The sequence below is a fragment of the Humulus lupulus genome, chromosome 1, assembly GCF_963169125.1.
Source record: "Humulus lupulus chromosome 1, drHumLupu1.1, whole genome shotgun sequence".
In the NCBI taxonomy this organism is placed as follows: Eukaryota; Viridiplantae; Streptophyta; class Magnoliopsida; order Rosales; family Cannabaceae; genus Humulus; species Humulus lupulus.
The window spans coordinates 33,532,382-33,557,558 of record NC_084793.1 but is presented as its reverse complement, the minus strand read 5'-3'; the positions used below and the strand labels follow the sequence as shown (position 1 = coordinate 33,557,558).

Here is a 25,177-nt window from a genome sequence, read left to right as displayed (position 1 = left end):
ATATATATACACACATATATTTATATATATAGTTACAGTAGGATGATACGTAGGAACTAATCAACGCTATATATTAATTATTATATAAACATAAATAAATAGATTAGCATGAGATGGTAGAATAACATGTTCATATCATAGAAATCCACTAATTTACACTTATCAGTGTAAGAATTTCAAGTGTGTGAAAGACAAACAAAACATTGAACTCACATAAAATGATTAAAGGAAATTGATTTACACTTGCATATATATATATATATATCGTAATTAAAATAATGAGAATAAAACAAAATAATAAATTAAAGAAATCATGGAAACCCAAAAAATGAATGTGTGAGCATAAGTTGAGACCAAAGTCAAATAGTCAACTCTTGTATTGCATGGCTTAATTGACCACGCTGCAGAACCTCCTTACTTCTCCCCCCCGGTCAGTGAGAACCTCGATGGAGCCCATGCGCACCATCGCCCTGGAAAACTTAGCAGCCCACAACGAGCCATGGCGGGCATTCAACGACACCATTCTTGAGGTTGAGGCGCTACTCTTCAGTGTCTGGTCCGAAGTCAACAACCCCCGGTGATTTTTCAACTCTACGTAGTACATGTTATCAAGACGAAGAGGAGTCCGGGACTCAAGCGCCACCGTCGGATCAACACCGTTACTCATCATCGGCGGCGGACACCTGGTCTTCAAAAAGGCTGCGTATCTACGGTCCATGGAGGGGTCTTGAGGATGTGTGGCGTTGAAAGTGTACAAGCGGGTTGAGAAGGAAGAGCAGTAGGAGACACCGATGGAGTGTGCTCCTGAGAGAGTCACCATCTCGTCGGCGGACAACCCTTTCCGTGAGAAGTTGGCGATGAGTTGCTGGGCGTTGAGGGAGGGTGGTGGTAGGTTTTGGCCTGCTTCGTCGCTCAAGGAGACTCGACCGTCACGGCGTCCAGATGGGACGGCGTAGTTGATGCGTCCGGCTATGTTGGCGCTGTCACGGGCGGCGAAAGCGAGAATGTCTGCGCAGGATACGGTTTGGGGGCATATAGATTCGATTTTAGCCTTGGCTTCTTCGATGACCTCGAAACCTCGCAAGCTGGGATTGTTGGCTGGATGGTCTCTCTCGGCTGTGTTTTCCGGTGTGGATTGCAGTAGCACAGAACCATCACAACCCTGCATGTGCATGATATGATAACAATAATATTATATATATTTAGAGACACAAACATATAAACATATATACTAGTGTGAGAGAGGTAATACGCACCCTGACAAAGCAGTCGTGGAAATGTAATCTAATAAGGCCAGCAGCTAAGCCTGGATTGAGTGAGACAGCTTTGTTTACAGCTTTTCTAACGATTGACTCTGCTGCTGGACAGCTCCTTTTGTAAAACCCCACTTGCAGACTAGACGATCTTGATGAAGCCCAAGTAGTTGAAGCTGATAGCAACGTTAGTACTATGCAATAATACAGAACGAACACAGACTTTCCATAACCCATTTTTGCTGCGGTTGTTGTTGTTGTTGTGTGTGTGTGTGTGTATATATATATTTATTTATATGATTTGAGAACGATCAGTAGAATCAAAATCAAGAGGGAGCTAGCCTCTAGAGACTGATGAGAGACAAGTATTGGTATTGATACAATTGGGAGGAGATGGAATTGAGAAGAGAGTTTATGAGATTATTTATACTTATAGTAGTATGGTAGAAGTGGTTTTCGTTTTGGAATGGAAAACGTGTACTTAGCTATATGTTGAAGTTTTCCAACTTTGAACACCCTAGCTCCCAGCTGCTGTGTTTATTATTTCTTTATTATATGTATAATAAATAAGCTTCTATTTTATTCATTAAAATCATTTACATAAATATATATATATAATATATTAATCCACTACTAGTACCTATTATATCTATTTTTGTTGAGTAATATGTAATTTCAAACTTAGATCAACTCGCCGCTTAATTAAAATAGAGAGGTTTATATCTTTTTTGACCAAAGGAGATGAGAAAGATATATATATATATATATATGTGTGTGTGTGTGTATATTATATATATGGTATTATACATATATGAGCTTGTTTTCACCATCTTCTTTTCGGTAGACGGCTAAGTTTATTTCTTTGAATGAGTATGATTAAGGCGGTCAGCAGACATATACAAGTTGACCATATTATATTTTGCTAATGATTATTATTTATTAATTGCAAACAAGCAACATGTGTGGTCGGATTATTTTAAGGTGTTTCATCTTTTTATTAAATTTCACAATTAAAAAAATAAATATTTACACAAGTTTTGAAATTAGTTCAAATTTAAAATTTAAATTTACAATAATTGTTGATGTGAGAGTTCGGTAAAGAGCTTGCAAAAGTTCAACTTCCTTTTGAAATTACAAATGGGCAGTGTTGGCTTCATGGCTTACTCCAAATTGTTGTGTATTTACAAATGACTGGCACTGCTCTATTTATGGTATCAGTACGTGGGTGATTAACAAAGTTAAACAAAGATTTCTCACCCAAATTCCGGTTATGGGAGATTAAGTATATCATTACTTAGGTTTGCAATGAACTTATCATCAAATGCATTCACCTTAGTATCTTCACTTTCTCTTGCAATGATCTTATCATCAATTGCATTGACATGTTCACCTTCTCTTAAGGTTTCATTAGTCTCATCATTACAAGCATAAATCATGTCAATTCTCTTTAGGGTTAGAATAAATTCCTTATCGAATGTATTATTCTCAATTAGGGTTGTAATGCATCCCTCTTAAATGTATTTAATTTAATCAAAGTCACAAAGATCTCATCATCAATTAAAGTGACCAAATTAAATTTATTTAGAACTGCAATGATCTCAACATCAATTGCCTTAACCCTAATCTCATTATGGTTAATTTTACAATTACCATATCTTACATGATGATCAATAACTTTACAAACAAAGCAAGTATAACAATCACCCTTAAATTGTTTATTAACATTCATCATTGTACTCTTACCATAAACAATAAACTCAAACTCATAAAATTATGACAGCAAACACATTTCATTCATATTCTTGAAATCTACACATTTAGAAATAAGGAATTTGAATGTATCAATCTCCTTGAGTATGTAATCTCATTGAGTTGTCTCATCCTTTGTTGATGAAGATTTTGAATCCTTATCCATATTCATGTAGAGCATTTCCAAGTATAACTTTCTTTGATCTTTCATGGTTATGTGTTCAACACAAATTAAATCTTGAAACAGAGATTTGAAGGTTATAGAAGTTGAACAAATTTCCATCATTGTTGTTTATGCAAAACACAAAAATAAAGTACTTAGAATTAGAGATTTTGATTGTTGAGAATATATGGTGTTACACCAAGATTTCGAGATAAGAGGTTATGACCCCAAAAACTAGGCTCGTCATGTGTGAGCTCGAAATGTATGAAAACATCATATGGTCCAGCCGTAAAACCTCTTAAGTAAAACAACGACCTCGAGGATGTGTAACCACGAATATTCTCAAAGCTCGCGATGGGCAATGGCACGACATTTGAATATATCTTTTACTGATCGTCCTCAGGCGAGGTAGTTCGAGCTCAGGAAGTGCAAGCTCGGGTGGGACAGCCTCGGCAGTACCTACCTCTCCTGAGCGTAGCGTGAAGTTGGGTGACAAGTTCGTGATTGACCCATAAATCTTGACAGACTCAATGTCGATTGTTGATCTCGAAGACCTGATGAATCACCTGGGATAGCCCATTACGTGTGAACATATTTATTGTTGTGTAATCTCAATATTTAAGGGATGTCATTTAATCCGTTATTTGTTCCCAATCTTCATGGGACGTTTCCGTGTATATAGGAGACAATGCATTTAATATCATTATTTCAATTGATATACAGAATATCTTCCCGAAATATGTGGGAATGAATTCTGCAACCTTCTCTATAAATAGAGAAGGAATCACCACTTGTAAAAGATCGATTTCTGATTCCTAGAGAAAGCTCTGGGGAATTCATCTCTGAAGAATTTCTAGAAAACTCCAAGTCTTAATAACATAAACTCGTGGACTAGGCAAAATCTGCTGAACCACGTAAAAATTCTCTTGTTTCTCTTCATCATTCATTCGCATAATTGTTTAACTGTTTAATTGCTCTACTGTTTAAATTGAAGAAAAACGGCATCAACAGTTTGGTGCTTTCATTGAGAGCATTAAGCAGTACGTGTGTGAGTCTGTTTAGTCACAAAAGCCTCCCTGAATCAACAATGGCAGCGAATGATCCCAATATTCCTGAGGAGGAAATTTTAGATGAAGCTGACTACCCCCGTCGCCCTGGAAAGCAGTCTATGGTGAATTCGAACCCGATGAGAGGAGTGGTTCATCCGACTCTCGGGGACGACCGGCCCCCAGGGACGACGAGGACATGTATTATAATCCTGAACGATATGTCCCGATAGTGGAGCTCGAAAATCGTCAACTACGAAAGCAGTTGGTAGAGACCAAGAAATGTAACGAGGAGCTGGCCAGATTGGCTGCTGAGGCACAAGCGACTCAAGCCCCACCTCCGCCTCCGCGGGACGTTCATGTTCCACCACGTAGGCCTCGTGGGCAACCGTGCAAAAACGTTGCCACCCGGAGAACGGTGCAACCTCTGCCTCCAGCAGAACAGCCTGCTCCGTCAAGGCCCCGGAGAAGTAACCCGGCTGGAGCTCCTGCCAACTCAACTGCGGAGGTACCGACCGGGGTAGGGAATAACCGAGCCCCCATGGAGGCTCGGACCCAAAATCCTAGTAACGCGCAGAGCGTTCCTGAAACAATTCAAGCAAACTCAGGGCCTTCTAGGCCCCGTAATGGATGGTAGCCACCATCACCCATAAGGCACCCACCATCGCCAATAAGGTATCCCTCACCAACTCGGAGAAACACACAACCGACTCAAAGAAATAGGGAAAGACGAGTGGGGCAAAGACGTGGAAATATGGAGACTGCTAAGGAGCATAGAGGTACCCAACCCATGAGAAGTCAAATGTCTCGATCTCACACTATTGAGAGGAGGCAACCAGCAAGGAACCCATCTCGAAACAATCGTGCAACGAGCCATGTTAGTGAAGGCTCGGGAGACACTAGATCGATCAGTATGTATGACCAGGGACATAGAAATACTGGGAATCGAAGGGATCACCCAGATTTACGAGAACACCTGAACCATAATCGGGGAAATGATAATCCCTCGAATCCAGATTTGAGGGATCATCTCAATGGACGCAAGAACCCTGTGTCGAGGCGCGAAACTAGGGTTGTGATCACGATAACTAGTTCCCACTGCTTCAAGTCAGACCCCCCATTGATCTAATCCAAGAAAGGATTGAATAACTGGAAAGAGCATTCAGGCTTTTACAAAATGAACGAGGTCAGGATCGGAATGAAGAGTTCGACGAAGAACTCGAACCCTTTGCCCCTCATATTTCCAGCACCCCGTTTCCTCAAGCATTCCGAATTCCTCATGTCCCACCATTTGATGGGAATTCCGATCCATACGGTCATTTGAGTACGTTCAACACAATTATGCGAGCGAGTAATGTGGGTTACGAGCTCAGATGCATGCTGTTTCCAGCCTCACTCACAGGACCAGCAAAAAACTGGTTTGAGAAGTATAAGAGACATTCAATCGCTTCTTGGGATCAAATGTCTAGAGATTTAAAGAAGGAATTCAAAGTCATGGTCGGAATTAGGCCCAAGGTGTCTGCCTTGACCAATGTCTGACAGCAGCCGAATGAAACATTGAAAAGTTACCTCACAAGGTTTAATTTGGAAGTCGCCCGATCTCGTGACGTGGATGACAGTGGGCATTTAATGGCTGTCTGAGTCGGAGTAATGCCTGGAAGTCCTCTCTGGGAGGACACGCAGAGGAAGCCCGTAAGGTCCTTAACCGAGTTTAATCGACGAGCTCAGAGGTTTGTTAATGTAGAAGAGGTGAGCTCAGCATTGAATATGACCTCTCAGCCCATAACTACAACAACAAACGCAAACTCTGCCTCAACCTCGGCGAACCCTATGACCTCAAAACCCCCTAGGGATAACCCTTCTAAAAGGAAGAAGAATGAAGGGAATAATCCCGAGGTAGAAGGGGGAAAGAAGAAGAAATGGGAAATGTATTTGTCCGTATACAAGGTGTATACCGAGCTCAATGAGTCTCGGGAGAATATCTACCTGGATAATGAAAACCAGGTCCCTTTCAGACGTCCAGACCCCATGAGAAACCAGAAAGCAAAAATAGACTCCAACAAGTACTGCAGATTCCATAGAGATATCAAACATACAACCGATGAATGAAGGAAATTAAAAGATGAGATCGAAGGCCTGATCTCGAGAGGATATTTCAGGCAATATGTTAGGAATCAAAACCCCAATTAGGCTTCTACCAGCCAAAGGGCAGCAGCAGCACCACCTGCCCAGAACAGCAACTCCCGAGCAAGGGAGGACGAACGACCCCCTCCGATTGATGGAGAAGATGTCATAACCATCTCGAGGGGACCACGGTAGGAATACCCAGAAATGATATGTGAATGAGGTGAAAACTGGTGACGGGTCTCCTTATGAACCCGAACCCAGAGCTCCAAACCAACAAAGGGTTGAATCTCAACCCATAACTTTTACTGAGGATGATGCGTCTCATGTACAACTCCCTCACAACGACCCGTTGGTCGTCACCCTTCAGCTCGCGAATAAGAGGGTACACCGAGTCCTGGTTGATAACGGGAGCTCAATAAATATCATCTACAAGGCCACCTTAGAAAAGATGTGAATCACGCTTCGTGACCTAAAGGCCTGTGCAACGACGTTGTATGGCTTTTCAGGAGAAGGGATTGCCTGTATGGGATCCATCAAACTCCCCGTATACTTGGGAGACTTCCCGGTCTCGACAACCAAGATGATGGAATTTGTAGTAGTAGATCTACCATCGACCTACAACGTACTGTTCGGGAGACCTGCCTGTTGGACCCAAAACGGGATGTTTTAATATTTAAACTCGCAAGTGCACGAATCGTTTCGGAATATAATATTCATGTAAGTGCGAGGTCGAACCCATGGGAGTTGACTAACATCAAAAGAAACTATTTCAAACAAAGCAATAATATTCTAACCTAGTTCCAAATATTTGATGAGATTTTGTTTTAGAAAAATAAAAGACAAGTAATAAAGAGATTTAAGATTAAATAGAAAAATGGTTTTCAAATAAGATAAGTAAAATAAGATTATTAAGATTTTAGAATCCACAAAATGCAAGTTCAATAGTATTTATAAGTATATTAATTCCCAAGTTTTGATATAGTTGAAATAAATCACACTATATATTTTTTCAAAATATATTTTCTATTCAAGCACAAGTTACTCTTTAAAAAAGGTAGGATTTTTCTTCACGTATATAAGATATAATTTCTAAGCATTAGTTGTGTTACAACCTAATGGAACTACAAAAAATCAAAGAGATTATGTTTAGGCAAAATATGATACTTATGCTCTAAGAATTAGATGTGAACAATTTAATGAAAAACATTTAATCAAAGAATATCATATTTTTGCATAATGAAGAACTAAGTGTAATATGCTTTAACAATCAATAATAGATGAAAAAATGCATATCTTTGATAGAAAAATCCATAAACAATGTTGTACAAATGGGAAATCAACATACAAAAAAAAAAAAATACTATCTAGTTACATTTTGCTTCATCATCATCTTAATAACCTTTGAAAAAGATTAGAAGCTCATAACTAGATAAAAATTACAAAATAACATACCTGACATGCTCTTCAAAAGATGAAAATGGTAGAGAGAAACTAGTGAAAAGAAGAGAGAAAAATGTGTAGAAGATGTTCAAAAGATGAAGAAGAATAGCTCCCCAAATGGTCTTACAAGACTCTATTTATAGGCAAAATATGGAGATTAAATTAATCAAATTAAAATAAATAAATTGATTAATTTAATTGTGTTGGGAAGTGGTAAGATAAATTGAGTAAGTGTAAGAGTATTGGAAAGATGAAATGTTTGGTTGGGTAAAAGATTAGTGAAAAGCTAGGGTAAAAAAATAAATTAGGAATGTTTATTTAGGTAAGAAAAATAGGGAATAGTAAATTGATATTTGAGTAAAAAATATTGGGAATGAAAATGTGATTTTTGGGTCTTTTTGGTGGTTGTTTGGTGCTTGGTCTAGGCTGGCCGAAATGGGCTTGGCGTGGACTGATGCTGGGCTCGGGCCTGTGAGGAGATTGGCTGAAGAACTCGGGCTCGTGTGGCTGGAAATGGGCAGGGAGCTTTGTTGCTGGCAGGCGGGCTGGGAGGCCCACGGTGGGCTTGGGCTGGCGGAATGCTAAGGCCCGTGTGCTGGAAATGGGCAGCTGGTGATGTTGGTCACTCGGCTGGGAGATTGGGCCTGGGCCCAAATTGCTGGAGTGATCCACTTGTGATGGCAGCTTGGTCAGGCGTGTTGGCTTCATGCTGAGGCTAGGAACTGAAGGAAGGTTGGAGGCTGGACAGGTGGCGATGCTGGGAAGGAGGCAATTTGCCTGGAGAGCTTGCTGGGAATGTGATTGCTGGACGTGAACTGATGCAAAAACTGAGCCAAAGATGTGGAACGGGCCTGGCCGTGGGCTTGGCATCTGCTGGGCTTCACTTTTCAAATTTGCCAATCTTTCTCCTTCCAACTCCACTTCTTTTCCTTTTTTTTTCTTACTTTTCACCCCAACAAATACAATATATTCCCTAATAAAATAAAAAAAACACAAATTAAATTAAAACTAAATATTTTCAATAATAAAATATACATCATAAGTTCCATGAAAATATTAATTAAAACTTAATTTATATTTAACATTTGAGCTCGAAAATACATGTTTTTACTTCTAACTTAACAATATTATTTTTAAATAATTAAACTATAACATTTTTCAATAATATACTATAAGAACATACAAAAATATATAAAAATCACAATTAACCTAATAAATTCAAAATAACTTAAAAACTTAATAAATCAATTAAAAACTCAAGGATTAGCCAACAATTAGCACATAAAAAGTGGTAAAATAACTCTATTTTGTAGAGTTATCACTGCCCTAGTAGGGTTGGGGGGCAGTTTTGTCTGTAAGGCATTTGACCATCAAGTTCTTGACTTCTAGTGGCATCGGGACATTGAAAGGAGACCAGCTTGCAGGGAGGGAATATGTAACACCCAAATTTGCTAATAAGGTTTAGTACCTTGATTAGCGTGTCTGGAGGGCAATAAATGAGTTAACATGTTTATATATGAATTTGAATGAATATGTGATTAGAATGCATGTTTAGGAGGTATAAATATGCATGTGGACCCCGTTTATATGTTAGGGGTAAATTGGTAATCTTGGCCCGCTGAGGGCGTAAATGTGTTAATGGTATTACGTGATTTGTACCACGTGAGTGTGGTGTTATTAATGTGATGCACGTGCCGAGACGGTCCTAGAGAGCTAGATAACTCAAAAGTCACAATAGGATTTTATACCCGGCTCGGGAGGAGTTTTGTGAGTTGAGTAACCTGGGTAACCATTAGTAACTGCTGAGAGTAACAAGTTTAGGTGGAAGAAATGGTAGAATTGTAATATAGGTGAAAGGACAAGAGTGCCCTTGAGGTTTAGTTAGGAGAGGATAACTATGGGAGGATAGGATAGTAATTTGGCAGGGATTTAGATCACTTCAGCTGAAGGAAAAGGATCATTTACGTTATTTCACTTGGGGCATGTTTTGTTTATGCTGAATATTGGGAGAAACCTAGAGGAAAAGAGAAGAAAAGGAAGGAAGCTGAGTTTGGAACCTAGAGGAGGAATCAAGGTGGGTTGAAGTAGTTAAAGCCAAGCAGGGATCAAGATTTGGTCAAAGGTAAGTTTCATCTCTGAATTTCTGTGTTAAGTAAGTTTCTATAGAATTTAGGATGAAATTGAAAGATGGTCTGTGGCTGGTTTGCTTGGGAATTCAGCTTGTGAAATTAGAAGGCTTAGCTTGGAGTTGGAAGCAAGGGAGTTTAAGGTTGAATTCTCCATTTAAGGTAAGGATTCTGTGCAATTATAAGGTTTATTATTGTTATGGTTTAAGGAATTTGTGGTATGGTTTAAGTTTGGGTCTAAGTTTCTAACTTTCTGGTTTGAACTATTGAGGCATGAAACCAAAGTGTGATTAATGGGAGTGATTGTGTAATTGAGCTGTTTTATGATGTTTATAGGTTGTTAAATGATTTATTTGGGGTTTTAAATTGATTTTGGGGTTTAGGTATGTGTTTGGGATGAATTGGGAGTGTTTTGGCTTGGGGAAAATGCAGGGGAAAACCCAGATTTCTGGGTTCGGGAAGGAGCGTCGCGGCCCTGTTCTTTGGCACCGCGGCGCGAGGCTGCTTCTGGGCAGGGGAATGCTCTCTGACTTGCTGGGCGCCGCGGCGCTAGGCTATTTTCAGAACATGGAAATTTTGCAATTTTGAGCTTTTGCTCCGGGGTTTCGGGGGATGTTTCCGATGTATTGTTTTAGGAATTTGGGGATTCCGAGAGTGTGGGATTGGCCCCGGGAAGTGGTTTTGGATTGGTTAGCATTAAAGGGTGTTTTATATGTGTTGTGACTAGGTCTTTGGAGAGGCTCGGGTTAGAGGACCGTGCTCGCGGCCTTGGTGCATCGGAAAGCTCGGGATACGGGTAAGAAAACTGTAGCTCCCGTACAGCAGGGCTTGGGCCCATAGTATTGTTGCAGGGCACGACCCTAGATTGTATCGTTGCTAGGGTGTAGCTTTAAATGAATGATTATATGTTTGATTGCTATTTGAGAATGCTAAGTGTGGTAATAGCAGAGTGAACGGCAAAGGGGCCGAGAACGGCAGTGGGGCCGGGAATACCACTTGGCACATGGAGTGCTTGTGGTTAGGGTGAGACCCCAATGGATACATGGGATATCCTTACAGTGTAGACCGAGATCCCAGGCTTTGGGTAACGCTTCTGGGACGACATGGTCGTGTATGTGTTTAAATCTTATGGATTGTCTAATTAGATATGAGTTATCTGTTATAGTGATTATATGATATGCATATGTTATGTGTTGGATGAGTTTTCTTGCTGGGCTTCAGCTCACGGGTGCTCTGTGTTGCAGGTAAGGGCAAAGAGAAAGTCAACCAACCATGAGTACGGAGAGCGTGGGGGCGGCGCGTACATGTTTGGCCTACCCGACTGCTTTGGTTGGGGGCATTTTTTGGGAAATGGCTGTACTAAACTCTATTTTTGATAATTGTCAACTGTAAATTTATTTTGAGTTGTAAATATTTCACAAACCTCATTTTGGGATTCCAAATGTTAAACTACTAGAACTTTTAGTGGAATGAAGTACTTTTAAAGATTACAACCTTGTCTTTTTGTTTAATCACACTTTTGTTCTAAAAACCTCGCAGAGCGAGTTAATTGCACTTTATAAACTCACTTGGTAATGGCTCTAAGGTAGTAGGGCGTTACAGAATACTATAACATTTCCATTAGAGGAAAGAAACAGGCAAGTGCACAAACACTTGTCATAATTCAGAATAAGGATGGGACAGTCTTCGAGATAGACGAAGAAATTGATCCAAAAATAGAGGAAATAATTGATCTCGAGCCGTTAGAAGAGCTCGAAGAAGTAGACCCCCGAAAATAGTGAAGATAGGGAAAAACCTTCTGGATGAAACAAAATAGCAATTAATTTGCTTTTTGAAAAAGAACCATTAAAACTAAGCAAACGTACATTGAACGTTAATTCTACCTAGTATAGTAAAAATTACATAGGGTATCCATTTTAAGCGATCCTCTCTCATTTGTAGCTATATTTTGAAACTTTTTCTTTTTAAACCCAGTATTTTAGTTATTATTTCTGTTATACTCTTTTTCATGCTCAAACACTCACAACTGAACTATACTTTTCAAGTAGTATCATGGGAGATGTGATTATAAAAATGAATAATCTTAAACTAAATGTATTTAGTGGTTAATTAATATTAAAACTGGGTAATTCTCAAATTATCTTTTCTTTTTTTTTTTTTTTTTTTTTTCATTTTAAGGAAACTCCCAATCAAATTTTAGAATATCAACTTGTATGGGTTTGAGCCGCAAATATCCTTTTTTTTAAATCAAATTTTAATAAGTCTACATAAATCCAACTTTTAATTATTTTTAATCATCGGTAGTCTTTATGTCATCTGAAAGAGACATTGATCCCACCCTAGACTCTCCCAACAATCTTTATTTAGCCTGAAAAAGCTAAGCCTTTGAATGACTTGTGCTTCAAGAAAATAATTTGAATTTAAAAAAAAAATATTAAATTGAATTTTACAAATTGAAAAATTAGGTTTTATATATTTTTATTTAAGTGGTATTTCAGTTTTTGTGAAGTTTGGAGTATGGACTCTGGTTCATCATTTCCGATTGAACATAACACTAGAGTATAGTGTCATCTGTCACGGAAGGATTTGAAACATGTTAGGCTATTGTGTGACTCTCCCAAGGCATTACCCTCTGATATATGCTGTTCATCACATCACAGCTTTAAAACATAAATATGTTTTTTGTAATTTGTACTGGGATTGCTTTTTTTTTTTTAAGACTTTTAGTGAGTCATGTTTCTGTGTTAGGTTGAGAGATATTACTAATAGTTTCCTCTTCTTTTTTTTTTTTAAAATCAAAGCAATGAGAAAATATAATGGTATCTACAAAAATTCGACTGCTAGCACCAGAGTTTATCTTTACTTGAAGTTGTAGAGACTTTTTTTTTTTCATTTAGAACATCAGAGCCTAAATTTAACCCCAATTGAATTGAAAAACTACACATTATTTTAGTTAAATATTTTGTGATTAAACTACTTGAATCCTTACTTGCCTTGTGTTGAAGTTAAATTACAGAGTTGTGTACTTTAAATTTTTTTATATGTTGAGAAACTCTGTGGATCGTGTATTATAAAATTTTACTTTTTATCTTCAAACATCTCTATTTCTAGCTTAAGATTAATCGGTTAGGAGCTATGCAAATGAATTGGATCCAAGGTTTTGAATTATATCTGGTGTCTACCTGCCAGTACTCAACTAGTACTACTAGCTTCAACATATTGAGGCTGCTGTGGTAATGACATGTTTTACCCACTATCCGGGTACTTGGTTGAGGTCAATGGTGCCCAAGATGGGTAGCTCAACTGCTCAGGCATGTGGTTTGCTCCTATCCGATGTTCGAATCCTTTCGGGGTATAAATAACAATTGTTATAGTTTCCTAGCCTTCAAATATTTTATGATTAAGCAGAAGCCTAGTTTATTCTTTTAGTGTTGATGGTGATTAGTTTTTCACTACTTATGTGGATGATTAGTGGAAGCAAATTGTGTCCAAATACTATATTAGATTGCAATTATGAACATGAACACCCTGTTGCACTAGTTTGGATATTTTCTGTGCTTACAAGGTTTCTTTATTAGATGAAGAATCTCCTTTAGAGCTCTTTACATTTATTCGGAAAAGTACCTTATGAAGTAAGCACAAGTATATTACTTCCAATATGCAAAAAGTATGAAACTAGTTCAACCTGACATACACGTGAGGAAACAATTTGGGTAGAAGACAGATTTTTGCTTGGACAAGCATTGTATATATCCAATAACAGGGAAGATGAAATAAGGTCACTCCTAAATACCTGTAGGTATTAAGAAATCAATTAGATTTATTATTATTTGTATGTGCAAATTATGAGTAAAAATGACAGAAAGAAACTCACCATAAGGGCGCCCATGGTGTATTGAGCTCGAGAAACGGATATGGCCACCTATAAAACACAAGATATTAATATATTTTATTCTGGCTCAAAAAAAATGCTATTCAGCTTAGTGGAATTTCCATCTTGAGCTTAGGTATTTACTTGTTTAATTGTATGTACGATGTGTACATCAAATTAGTCAGAGTAATATACAATACAAAATAAACATGTTGGCCGAGTTGTTGCTCGTCTCGAGGACAAGCAGCAATACTCTTCTAGCTCTTAATCAACAGTTTCAAACAAGTGACTAGTGAATAATTCAAGCCCTTATAGCTAGCTGGTCTATTAATTTAGTGACCAGTGAGCTATTAAAGCACTGTAATCGAACAGTGAGTAGAAAATGACTTACCATTTCATGAAACCACACAAGTGAAGGGTCCATTGGAAAGTAATATAAAGGCAGCTCCAGAGTACAAAATAGGAAAAACCGAACCAAGTGAATGGCTGAAAAAGAGAAACAAGCCAACTCTAATTAAAGATGTCATTTCATTATACTGTATATGAATTAAAAGTCTAAGTAGGTTTTTCCAAGTCATGTAAATATTTAAGATACTTACAATGACATTGAGTGCGGTATCACCAATAAGAAAAACAACGTTCACAGTGTGTAGGCCACCTATCAACTGCCAACCACATCATATAATAAAAGTCAGTGCAGAGAAAGACAAGAAAGTTTCCCACGAGTCTTTATGAAAGGAACAAATATTTGCCATAAATGAGATTCATTTAACGTAAGCTAATTTGTTCTAATTATACACAAGCAGAAGATAACTACAGAGAGCCACCAGCCATAGATTATGCAAGTTCTAATAATGGAGAATAGATTGATTCAAACAAATCTCATAATACTGATACCTCATATAGTTGACTAGATTGATTTTAAGAGAAGGCACTCACAAGGGTTATCTCAAACTGCTCATTGCCTTGTGGAACTAAAAGGAACCAAAATACCAAATCTGTCAAGACAGAAGCGCCTGCACAAGTCTGTCATAGTAGACATAATCAGAATTTTCAATTATACATCAAAACATTTAAACATAATAAGCTTCTTAATCTCTTCTTGACCTTATGTACCTATAAGTCATAAGCTGAAAGATGGGGGGTGCAAATGATCTAATAGGAACTTGCAGTATCACAAGTAGACTTAAATCACTATACAGAAAAGGTAAGCAGACATTGATGAATCCAGCAAATGTTACAAAGTAAGATGTGGACGGACTAACATGATACATCGCTTGCATTAGATACCCCCAAGATCCAAGTTTTGGTTGAATCTCCTTACGAGAATGGAGGCTCTGCAAGTTCATTTCATCTTCAAATTCTTCCTCTCCATCAGATTCCGTCACATCTGCAGATGACGGTTTGTTTGTGGATGTCCAACATCCATAGGCGGATATAACAGTCGCCATCTACACATAAAATTTAGAAAAGTTACCAGTTTAACAACACAACACATAATGAACAAATATAAAAAGTCATACTGTTACTCCACTACGCATTTAGATTTACTGGATAAAAAACCAGGTCCCCTCTACACCTCACACTGCCTCAAATCTCTTATAGAAGCCATTTTCCCTCACACTGCCTCAAATCTCTTATAGAGCCCATTTTCCTTTACTCAATAAGGCCATGTTTAGGCAGTGAGAATGGATAGGATTAAAAAATATAAGTGAAAAAACATAAAAGAATGAATGAGTTGATCATTTGCCAACAACAAATTAGGAGAAAACAAGTTAGATACAAAGTTGCAATTTCTTTTTCTTACCATTGAAATACATGAAGATAGTGATTGGATATGGATAGGATAAAATAAGATTAAGGTTGACCATACTTGGGGGATTATTTAGATTGTTGGATCAGTTTTTTTCAATATCATTTCTAATTTCATAACAAAATCACATGATAAAACTTATCCAAACGTGACCTAAGAGTCATTTTTACACAAATTGGAAGCTAACCTATTCAACCTAATTCATACGAGTAAGTTTGTACACAAACTATTCAATAACTAGCTTATTCAAGCAAGTGAGTCTTACACCAACAATAAATTAGTAAATAATACAATGTGCCAAAGAAAATAGTTGGATTTACATTATAAAGCATTGACTTACGGCAAAATATAGCATAACCAATGAGAAAGTCCACCTGCAGATGATTCAGAGAAAATGATACCCATTTTCCTTTAATCAAATATGAGTCCTTTTTACACAAGTTGGAAGCTAATCTATTCAAACTAACTCATATGAGTCAGTTTGTACACAAACTATTCAATAACTAGCTTAATCAAGCAATTAAATTTGAATCATTACACCAATAACAAATTAGGAAATAATACAATTCTTTTCATTTTTAAAAAATATGAAAGTATAGGGCTTTGACTTACCGCAAAATATAGAATAACCAATGCAAAAGTCCACCTGCAGATTGATTTAGAGAAAATATAATTTAAGAGCAGAAGAAGGCTTTAATGGTGAAATAATCATTGGCCAAGAGAGGATGTGAATGTTTGACTTACTGGGTGTAGAAGTAGAAGGCAAAAGGTCCATCAATTAAGACCATCTGATAAAGCATAGAGGCCAAGCAAACAAAAGCAAAGGCTCTGTAGATAAGCAGCCAAATGGGATTGAGGTGTCTCCAGCAACAACTCCACAAAAAATCAATGGATCTTATACTTAAAGCATCCTCTTTCTTCTCCTTCCTTAGATATTTGAGAACTACCACTGCTGGTATGATGAAGTTCAAAGCACAAACAGGAACTTGCCATTGGACCCAGTACTCAAAACCTTGGTTGTACATTATTTCAAATAAAAAACCCAACTCGAAGAAAGAGGACATGGCTCTGGGCCATGGGGACTACACGTTATTCCATTTTAAGGAGACTTTCAAAGCTTTTAATGAGTCCAAGTTGTAAATCGATGAAAAGACGAGGATCGCATTGAATTGTGTGACAGCTGACAACACTTCAAGTCGTCTTCTTCTTCATCCGATTATGGATAGATAGGTGTATTTTTGTCCAGACTCCAGAGACATCGAGTTCTGTTCTCTGAGAATTCATACATCATATCTTAGGCCCATTCTTTTATAACGTATTACGGCATTATATCCCACAAGATAGTCGCCCAACACCTTCTCCTCTCCAAAAAGACCTTATTTTTCCTAGTCAAAACTCTACTTTGACAAAGTTGAATTCTTTACGATTGTATAATATTTTTTAGATCTAGTCTACCCCCAAAATTTAACAGTAGAAGAGAATCGATGGGGAATCCCCTTTTCATTGTGAAGACTGCAAAACACCATCACCAAATATGTTTGACCATTTGAGGTAACTAAAGATTTTGTTTTTGTTTATTTTACTTTTTTGAGGGGAAGGTCACTTGAGATTGCATAACTGAATTTGAAGACCTTGTTGTTTTAGACAGAATATTATATTTTATGAATAGGTTTCAAAATCTTAAAAAGTTTATTAATCTTGCTGATTATAATAAGTTTGCTTCTTTTCTTAGAACATGTTTAATACTTTGAATATATCTCTTCATGAACAGAATTCATAACCGCTACATGTTAATATAATATATATATACATATTAATAAAAGTTGAAGTAAATTCATTGCATATAATGTTCAAACTAAGCTCTGGATGCCAACAATGAATTTGGATAAAAAAACAGCTAATACATTATTACATTTCGAGTAATGATATGTGTACACAAAATATGAAATAAATATAATTAGTTAAAAAAAGAACTATTACGTAACTGTATGTAATGCTTTGGTACATATCATTACTCTATATTTCATAAGAACAACAATTAATTTAACCTCACAAAAGCTCGAGGAAACAATCTGGGCAGAAGAGAATTTTTGGCTTTGAAGAGTAGTATGTATATCCAATAACAGGGAATATGAAATAACGCCACTCCAAAATACCTGCAATCATGAAGAATCTGTGAGTTCTATTACTTCTTGTATTGTATGTGCAAATGTTTTGGGGAACCCTTCCCCCTCCCACATACCTAATCATTTGAGTTAGCCCCAAGTAGCATATTTAGTTTGTTCGATCAAATATTAACTTTTATTTTAGAGTAATTTGTGAAAGTAGACATCGTTTAATATCACTTTGTAAAATAACTAAATTTTTTTGCGAAATAGTTTCCAGAAAAATTATTGAGTGTATCATATAGGTTAATGATGAGTATCTCTAAATGATCATTTTACAAAAAATTATCAAAACTAAACTTGTGCAATGTGACTGTATAAAAAGCTATTCTGTCACAAGCCCCTTGATTTTAATATATTTAATAGGTTACAATCGATGACTTTTATAGTTGGTTGTCTTGCCAACCTACTCGGAATGCTTCTCCAGTAGCTTTGTACTTTTCCTATTTTCATTTCTTAAAAGGAAAAAAAAGGAACAAAAAACATACCATAAGGGTGCCCATGGTGTATTGAGCTCGAGAAAAGGATAAGGCCACCTGGTTGATGAAAGAGACAAACATATGATTCTCTATATCTCTTTAACTAGTTGGGTCTATACAAGTGATGATGTTATTCAATGAAGTTGTTGTATGCTTACCATGTCATAAAACCACAAGCGTGAACGATCCATTGGAAAGTAATATAGAGGCAACTCCACAGCACAAAATAGGCAAAGCCGAACCATTTAAATGGCTGCAAAAGAAGAGAGTTATCATGGTTAATTAAAGATGTTCATCAATTCAGTCATATAAGTAGGTGTTATATATATAAATATATATACATATGAGATACTTACAAGGCCATTGAGTGCCGTATCCCCTACAAGGAAAACAACATTCACTGTGTGCAAACAACCTATCAACTGCCAACCACAGCTCATTATCAATATCAAGTCAGTGATAAGCCCATATCCATATATGCATATTGCAGTATCTACAAAGCGTAGCTATATATGTTATTACTTAATTACTTGAGTATTAATAAAATCAATTATCTTATAAGGAAAAGTTCTCACCAGGGTTAGTTCAAACTGAACATTGGCTAGTAATGGAACTAAGAGACACCAAAATACCAAATCTGTCAAGATAGAAGCTCCTGCACAAGTCTGCCATAGATAGAGATATGGTATAGTTCATAAAGTTTCTTTCGATCACAAATCAAAGACGTTTAATCCGAAACAACCAAGAGGTGCAGCTCAAATAGTGAGGTATGCAGTTTCCTCTCAGGAGGTTTGAGATTCGAGTCCTTTCTAGATACCAACATAACATTTCCTATAATTGCTATGTGAGGGACTCAAACCTTAGACTTTGTGAGAGTAAATCACATCTCTGACCATTTAAGCTACCCTCTTGGGTAATTCTTATAGTTTTCTGGTCCCGAATATTGTAGAATTAGGCACAGAGCTTAGTTTGAAAAAATAGTAATGGATGAAAATAGACATTTTCTTAACGTCGATTTGCAAAATAACATTTTTTTTTAATTTTTTACAAAATGTTCTTCTATCACTAAATATTGGCCACAAAAATGAGAACTTGATAAACTAACCTGATACATAGCTTGCATTAGATATCCCCATGATCCTGCTTTTTGGTTAATCTCTTTTTTTGCATAGGAACTGCTTAACTTGATTTTGTCTTTGAATTCTTCCTCCTCAAAAGTTGTGGTTCCTTCTTCAGATGGGGTTTTTTGTGTGGACATCCAACATCCATAAGCAGATATGACAGTCCCCAACTAACACACAAATACATAAACACATACATTCTGAAAAAAAAGGGTTCAAAATATGTAGAGAATAATATTATAGAGCTTTGACATACCGCAAAATATAGCATAACTAATGTGAAAGTCCACCTGCAAATTGAGTCACAACAAATAGAGCATAAAATTAAACAACATAACTACTGAAAAAACCATTGTTTGGCCCCAAATTGTTTTTTTAGATAAATTCTCAGAAACTACAAAATAAAAAAAAATAAAAATAAACTTACTGGGTGTAGAAGAAGAAGACAAAAGGTCCAGTTATTGAGACCATGCTATAGAGCATCCAGGCCAAGCAAACAAAGGAAAAAGCTCTGTATAATAAAAGCCAAATTGGGCTGAGATTTCTCCAGCAACAATTCCACAAATCAAAGGATCTTAAAGCCTCTGTCTTTTCCTTCTTTATGTAACTCACAGCTACCACAGCTGGTATGACAAAAACCAAAGCACACACAGGAACTTGCCATTGAAACCAGTACTCAAGGCCTTGTTTCGACATTTTCCCAAAGACCCAGATTGGTTCCAAGCCTGTAGATTAGAATTATTCTGAAAAGGATAAAACTTGAGGACGATTTAAGTGTATGGGGTTAAAGATTCTTCATTTGTAGAGAGTTGGGATTATTAGTACTTTACTTAGGAGCACTTATCACAAGTATAGAATAGAATCTATAGATAGATGGTAGTCAGAGTCAGGATCAACATGGTTGGGAAGGACGACGATGACCACTAAATTTGTCATCACTCGTCTGAAGACTAGGAAGGAGCGACATAAACAGTGTACATAAAAGTTCAATAATGTACCATACTAAGTAACTGCAACGAGTGGCAGCATCAAATTATTGATCACGAACCTGTTGTCGAAGGCCCACGTTTGAAGTCTGTAACGAGACTTATAGGCCCAGAGCTTTAAAAAGTCAAGTTCTTTATAGGCCCATTGAAACTAGACCAATTATGCCTCTTGTTTTCCATTCTATACTATAGGCCCATTTGCTAGCATTTATTAAGGTTTTTTTTCTTCATAATTGCAATAGATTTTTTTATTCCAAATAAATCTATTTATTTATTTTTTAAAAAAGGTATTCCAGGATTTTTTTTGGTTCATATATAATTCTTATGATGTGTATATGAATCCATCTTATTTTTATTCTTAACCAGCCTTCTCATTTAGGATTTAGGGAAATTTTAGAAATATGAGAAAAAATCTATTGTTTTTAAAAGATATGAAAATTTTATTGTTTATTTCTTTTATGAGAATTTTTTTTAAATAAAATATATATATATATGAAAAAATAATTACATATTTTAAAATATATAAGAATTCTATCTTAAAACAAATTATAAGCTCACAAAAAATAAACAAAACATTAAAAAAATATATTATATAATAATATAGGATTAAAAATCTTATATATTATATTTATAAATTAAAAAAAACTCATAAAAATTCCTATACCTCAAAAATCCCACATAAACAAAAAATTCTAATTTATTTTTTTGTTTCTGTTTTCTTCTGATCGAATCTTAATCTTGGACTGCCTCCTTGTACCTAACCTATGTAGCTACTGAGACAACTGTATGTTCCTTATTCTTAGAATGGCTCCATTGTTTATATCACACCTTGGAAAATTTCATGCCATTCTAGTGAATGTGAATATTTACCTTTTTCTTTGGGTAATGCTTTGTTTTATTTCGAGTATATATATATATATATGTGGTAATAATATAAATTCTTTGTTTAGGATAGCAACTCTATGATTTTCCTTCCACCTTTAAAATAATTTAGTTCTGGTGTGACATTGTCACTAAAAGATACAAACATTACAATCTATATATAATGAGTTGATATTGACAAGTTTTGAGCTTATGAAAATGGTGTATAACAAAGTAAATATATAAATTCAATGAAATAACTAAACTATATTAATATGCGCATGCATACACCAACTGAAAATATAAATCTTAATGGCATTGGTTCAACTGTAAAAACAAACGTATTTAGACTTGTGAAACACATTTCTAAATTTAACCCTTCTTCGTATAAACAACCCAAGCATCAAAACCAAAACAGAAAAGAAAAGCCCATTTTTGAATAGTTCTCAACGAGAAGAGTGATAATAATGGGACCTCATGATAAAAGCACGGGGAAACAGCCTTGGCAGAATTGTATATTTGGCTTTTATAATCAGTGCGTACACCCCATAACAAGGTATGTGAATCAAAGCCAAGCAAAAATACCTGTTCAATATACAAACATTTGTCTTTAGATTCCTTATACACACACCACATAAATAAATAAATAATACACCATGATTTTTGCCAAAATAAAACTATGCAAGAATGACATTTTTTATAGCACTATGGACACTGACATTCACAATAATTATTTTGTAAATATTTGTAAAAGATTGTCATTTTACAAAATAACATTAAAAAAATACAAAGAAAAAAGATGGAAAATGGAGTTTACCACAAAGGAGCCCATGGCGTATCGAGCTCAAGAAAAGGATATGGCCACCTGAAAGACACCAAAAATTATATGCATATTTCATGTAGTTAATAAAAAAGATACAAAAAAATAAGTTAAGTTTGGTGGTACCATGAAAAGCCACAGGCATGGATGATCCACTGGAAAATGACATACGCACAACTCCAAAGGACAAAATAGGACAGCCGAAACCAAGGAAATGGCTGAAGAGAGAAAGAGACATAAGATAAGATAGCATATATAATTCTCTGATTAACAAAGCTAGACATAAGAAAAGAGAGAGTGTTGCATAATAATGATACTTACTAGGCTATTCAGTGCGGTGTCTAGTAGAAGAAAAAATGCATTCAAAGTATGCATGCAACCCATCAACTGCCAGTTATAAAGATCAGTGACAAATATATGAGGATGGCTAACTAACAAGAAATACAACATAACAAGAAGCTACAAATTTATCATTGTTATATATTGAGAGTGATGATGCCTCTTATTATTAAGGTCTACAAAAGCAGGTATCTTGGTAATCAATTTAGTTTGTCTCGACTTTAGTCATATATTTCGACAGTTGTTTTAGTCTGTCTTGACATATTTCCGGATTTATATTAACCAATCAGTTGGAACATTGTTTGTGATGTGGCTGGGTTTAGAGGCTATGTATGTGTTCAATAGGGAAAGAAGACAATCTAAGAAAAATGTGAGATTTCTGATTTTGAAAGCACTTGTAATTTAGAAGGATTTGAGAGAAAGAGGGATTAGTTAGGATTTGTAACTCTTTTCTTCAAACTGTTTTTTATACACAATTGGGGTTGTGAGAAAGGGTTTCTTAATTATTTTGGTAGCTGTAATCTCTTTCATTTCATAGTGAATTCATCTATAGCTTTCTTTGCCTTGGATGTAAGTAGCAAAAGCACATTGCTTTTCTCTACTAAACCAAGTATCTTGCTGTTGTGTGTTTTATGCTTTTATTCAGGTTATTTATATTTCTTTTTTCATCTAATCTCTTGGGTTTAATATCTTAATATTATATATTACAAAAAATAAAAATAAAAACCTTTCAAATATAAAAAAATATATATCATTTGATATATAATAATTTAAAAAAAATACTACATATGTATAAAGCCTCATCTCAGGGCTTGCCCTGTTTATAAAGATATATTTAGTTCTTAAAGTGTAGGGTTTAGCTCTCACCAAAGTTAGTCCAAGATGTGAATTTGATTCAAATGGAAGAATGATACACCAAAACACAATATCTGTGAGAATAACAGCACCTGCACAAGTCTGTTGCATGTAATAATAAGGTTAAGGAATATTAGCTCTGGTTTATATTGTACTATATATAAATATATAGTTACAGAATAATATTGAGTCCCAACAAATGGACTAACCTGAAAAGCTATTTGCATTAGATAACCCCAAAACCCAGCTCTTTTGTGAATCTCTTGTTCAGCCTTGTTGTGACATTGCAACATTTCACCCTTTATTTCTTTTGTATTCTCTTCTAAATCACTTTGAGCAGGTTGGTTTGATAACAGCCAACATCCATACGCAGATACAATGCTCCCTAACTACATACACATTTTTTAAATTTATTAGAGCACATATGATAAAGGGAGTAATATTATTATGACTAAATTAAAAGTGTTTGACATACCGCAAAATAGATAATAACTAATGTAAAAGTCCACCTGCAAATAAATTTTATATTAGGCTATGCCACTTCTTTTGACAAATCATAAATAAATGAGGACAATAATGATTAATCTATCTCAAACATTATAAGGTACACTTCTTAACATAGTTTAATAATGTGTTGGTATTTTTGGCACCATTTAACTAGTGTGTCATTTTCTCACTTTCCCAAGTTTTTTATTTTTTTTACAATTACTAAAATGAAAAACAGAGTAGTCAATAACTCATTGACAGTTGAAAAAACAATAACCTTACAGTACATTAGAGTTTCATATTAAATAGAGGTGGAAACATATATGATAATTAATCTACTCTATTATTGTCACTTAGATTTTACAGTTAAACTTCATTAATCCTAATATAGTACATCCCCCAATAACTTAAACTAACATCTGTCTAATATAATAGTGAAAAAAGAACGGTTAAATATCCTGTTCAAAAGTAAGAGTTTCCAATGGAATATAAATATAATCATTAATATATTTATAAGAGTACGGACCACTTTATTTATTGCAAATTCTGATTTCTCACTACCGACATTACCAGAAGTGTATAGTCATTATGTGTCAAAACAAGTAAGATACTATGCATACACCAGATGAACTCGTATGCCTCATGAAATTGAAAATGCCACAGTGATATTTATTACAATACACATATGCATGATCTAAGCAAAGAGTGAGAGAAGAAGTTACTCTGTATAGTAGACAAAAATGGTGGCATCCCACACAACAACGTCCCAACCCAAGAACCCAGCCATGATCAGAAAGGAGAGAAAACGAGTGAGCAAGAGCCAACCAGGGTGCACTCCTTTCCAACAACTGATCCATAACTGGGAACTCCCTATATGACCCCTCGGCAATGCACCCGCGAACACCACCTCGCTATTGGGCCGAGCCACTAGGAGGTTGTCGTACATGGTGCTGTCTTCGAGCCTCGAAGACGAGCCTTCTCTTCTCCAAATTACCCATAAGGCACCGCAAAAGGAAATAGCTACAATGCCAAAGCAGACAAAGTCATACCAACATACCGGCAGTCCCATACCAAATTATTGTTATCGTGAACTCCAAGTCTTTAGTGGTGATGGAGAAGGACCCAAGTCTCTAAATTCAGATTCGGAGATTTGGATCGTTTTGGTGTGTTTATTGGACTTTGTTTGGTCGGGAGCTACGAGTTTCGGTTGATGGTTTGATATGGACTAGTAGTTTTGACTGTCTGGTCAATTGGCCTTTCTTTTTATTCAATTATTGTTTTTTTAATAAAGCTTTTACAAGTGTCCTTACCTTAGTGGCTTATGTGAAAATTTGACACTCAATCGAATGGTCGTCATTCTCAGGTTGAATTGGCGCTGCGGCTGTTGCAGATCAGTAAATGGTTTCCATTGTAAAACTAAGAAAAATGAATAACTGATTTTGTCATCGCTAATGGTTGAACGAGGATTTTGATTTTT

At 36.0% G+C, this 25,177-nt stretch overlaps 4 protein-coding genes across 4 annotated transcripts; all 4 read right to left on the bottom strand.

The window, feature by feature from the left end:
• Positions 1–203: 203 nt before the first annotated feature.
• Positions 204–1,490, bottom strand: LOC133812579 (peroxidase 5-like). Its single transcript, XM_062246359.1, has 2 exons — positions 1,257–1,490; positions 204–1,162 (listed from the first exon to the last, which is right to left on the bottom strand). Exons 1-2 carry the CDS (start codon positions 1,488–1,490, stop codon positions 389–391), a joined length of 1,008 nt encoding a protein of 335 aa, XP_062102343.1. The 3' UTR covers positions 204–388.
• An 11,886-nt stretch (positions 1,491–13,376) lies between these two features.
• Positions 13,377–17,177, bottom strand: LOC133790626 (uncharacterized). The gene is made up of 8 exons (XM_062228326.1): positions 16,333–17,177; positions 16,201–16,234; positions 15,041–15,226; positions 14,715–14,801; positions 14,375–14,440; positions 14,167–14,261; positions 13,779–13,826; positions 13,377–13,697 (listed from the first exon to the last, which is right to left on the bottom strand). Exons 1-8 carry the CDS (start codon positions 16,650–16,652, stop codon positions 13,580–13,582), a joined length of 954 nt encoding a protein of 317 aa, XP_062084310.1. The 5' UTR covers positions 16,653–17,177; the 3' UTR covers positions 13,377–13,579.
• A 222-nt stretch (positions 17,178–17,399) lies between these two features.
• LOC133790635 (uncharacterized) lies at positions 17,400–20,360 on the bottom strand. The gene is made up of 8 exons (XM_062228338.1): positions 19,781–20,360; positions 19,610–19,643; positions 19,338–19,523; positions 18,808–18,897; positions 18,589–18,654; positions 18,391–18,485; positions 18,242–18,289; positions 17,400–17,744 (listed from the first exon to the last, which is right to left on the bottom strand). The coding sequence occupies exons 1-8, from the start codon at positions 20,047–20,049 to the stop codon at positions 17,627–17,629; spliced, it is 906 nt and encodes a 301-aa protein (XP_062084322.1). The 5' UTR covers positions 20,050–20,360; the 3' UTR covers positions 17,400–17,626.
• A 1,135-nt stretch (positions 20,361–21,495) lies between these two features.
• LOC133790620 (uncharacterized) lies at positions 21,496–24,862 on the bottom strand. Its single transcript, XM_062228318.1, has 8 exons — positions 24,423–24,862; positions 23,690–23,723; positions 23,424–23,603; positions 23,227–23,316; positions 22,342–22,407; positions 22,147–22,238; positions 22,018–22,065; positions 21,496–21,785 (listed from the first exon to the last, which is right to left on the bottom strand). Exons 1-8 carry the CDS (start codon positions 24,767–24,769, stop codon positions 21,647–21,649), a joined length of 996 nt encoding a protein of 331 aa, XP_062084302.1. The 5' UTR covers positions 24,770–24,862; the 3' UTR covers positions 21,496–21,646.
• Positions 24,863–25,177: the final 315 nt, after the last annotated feature.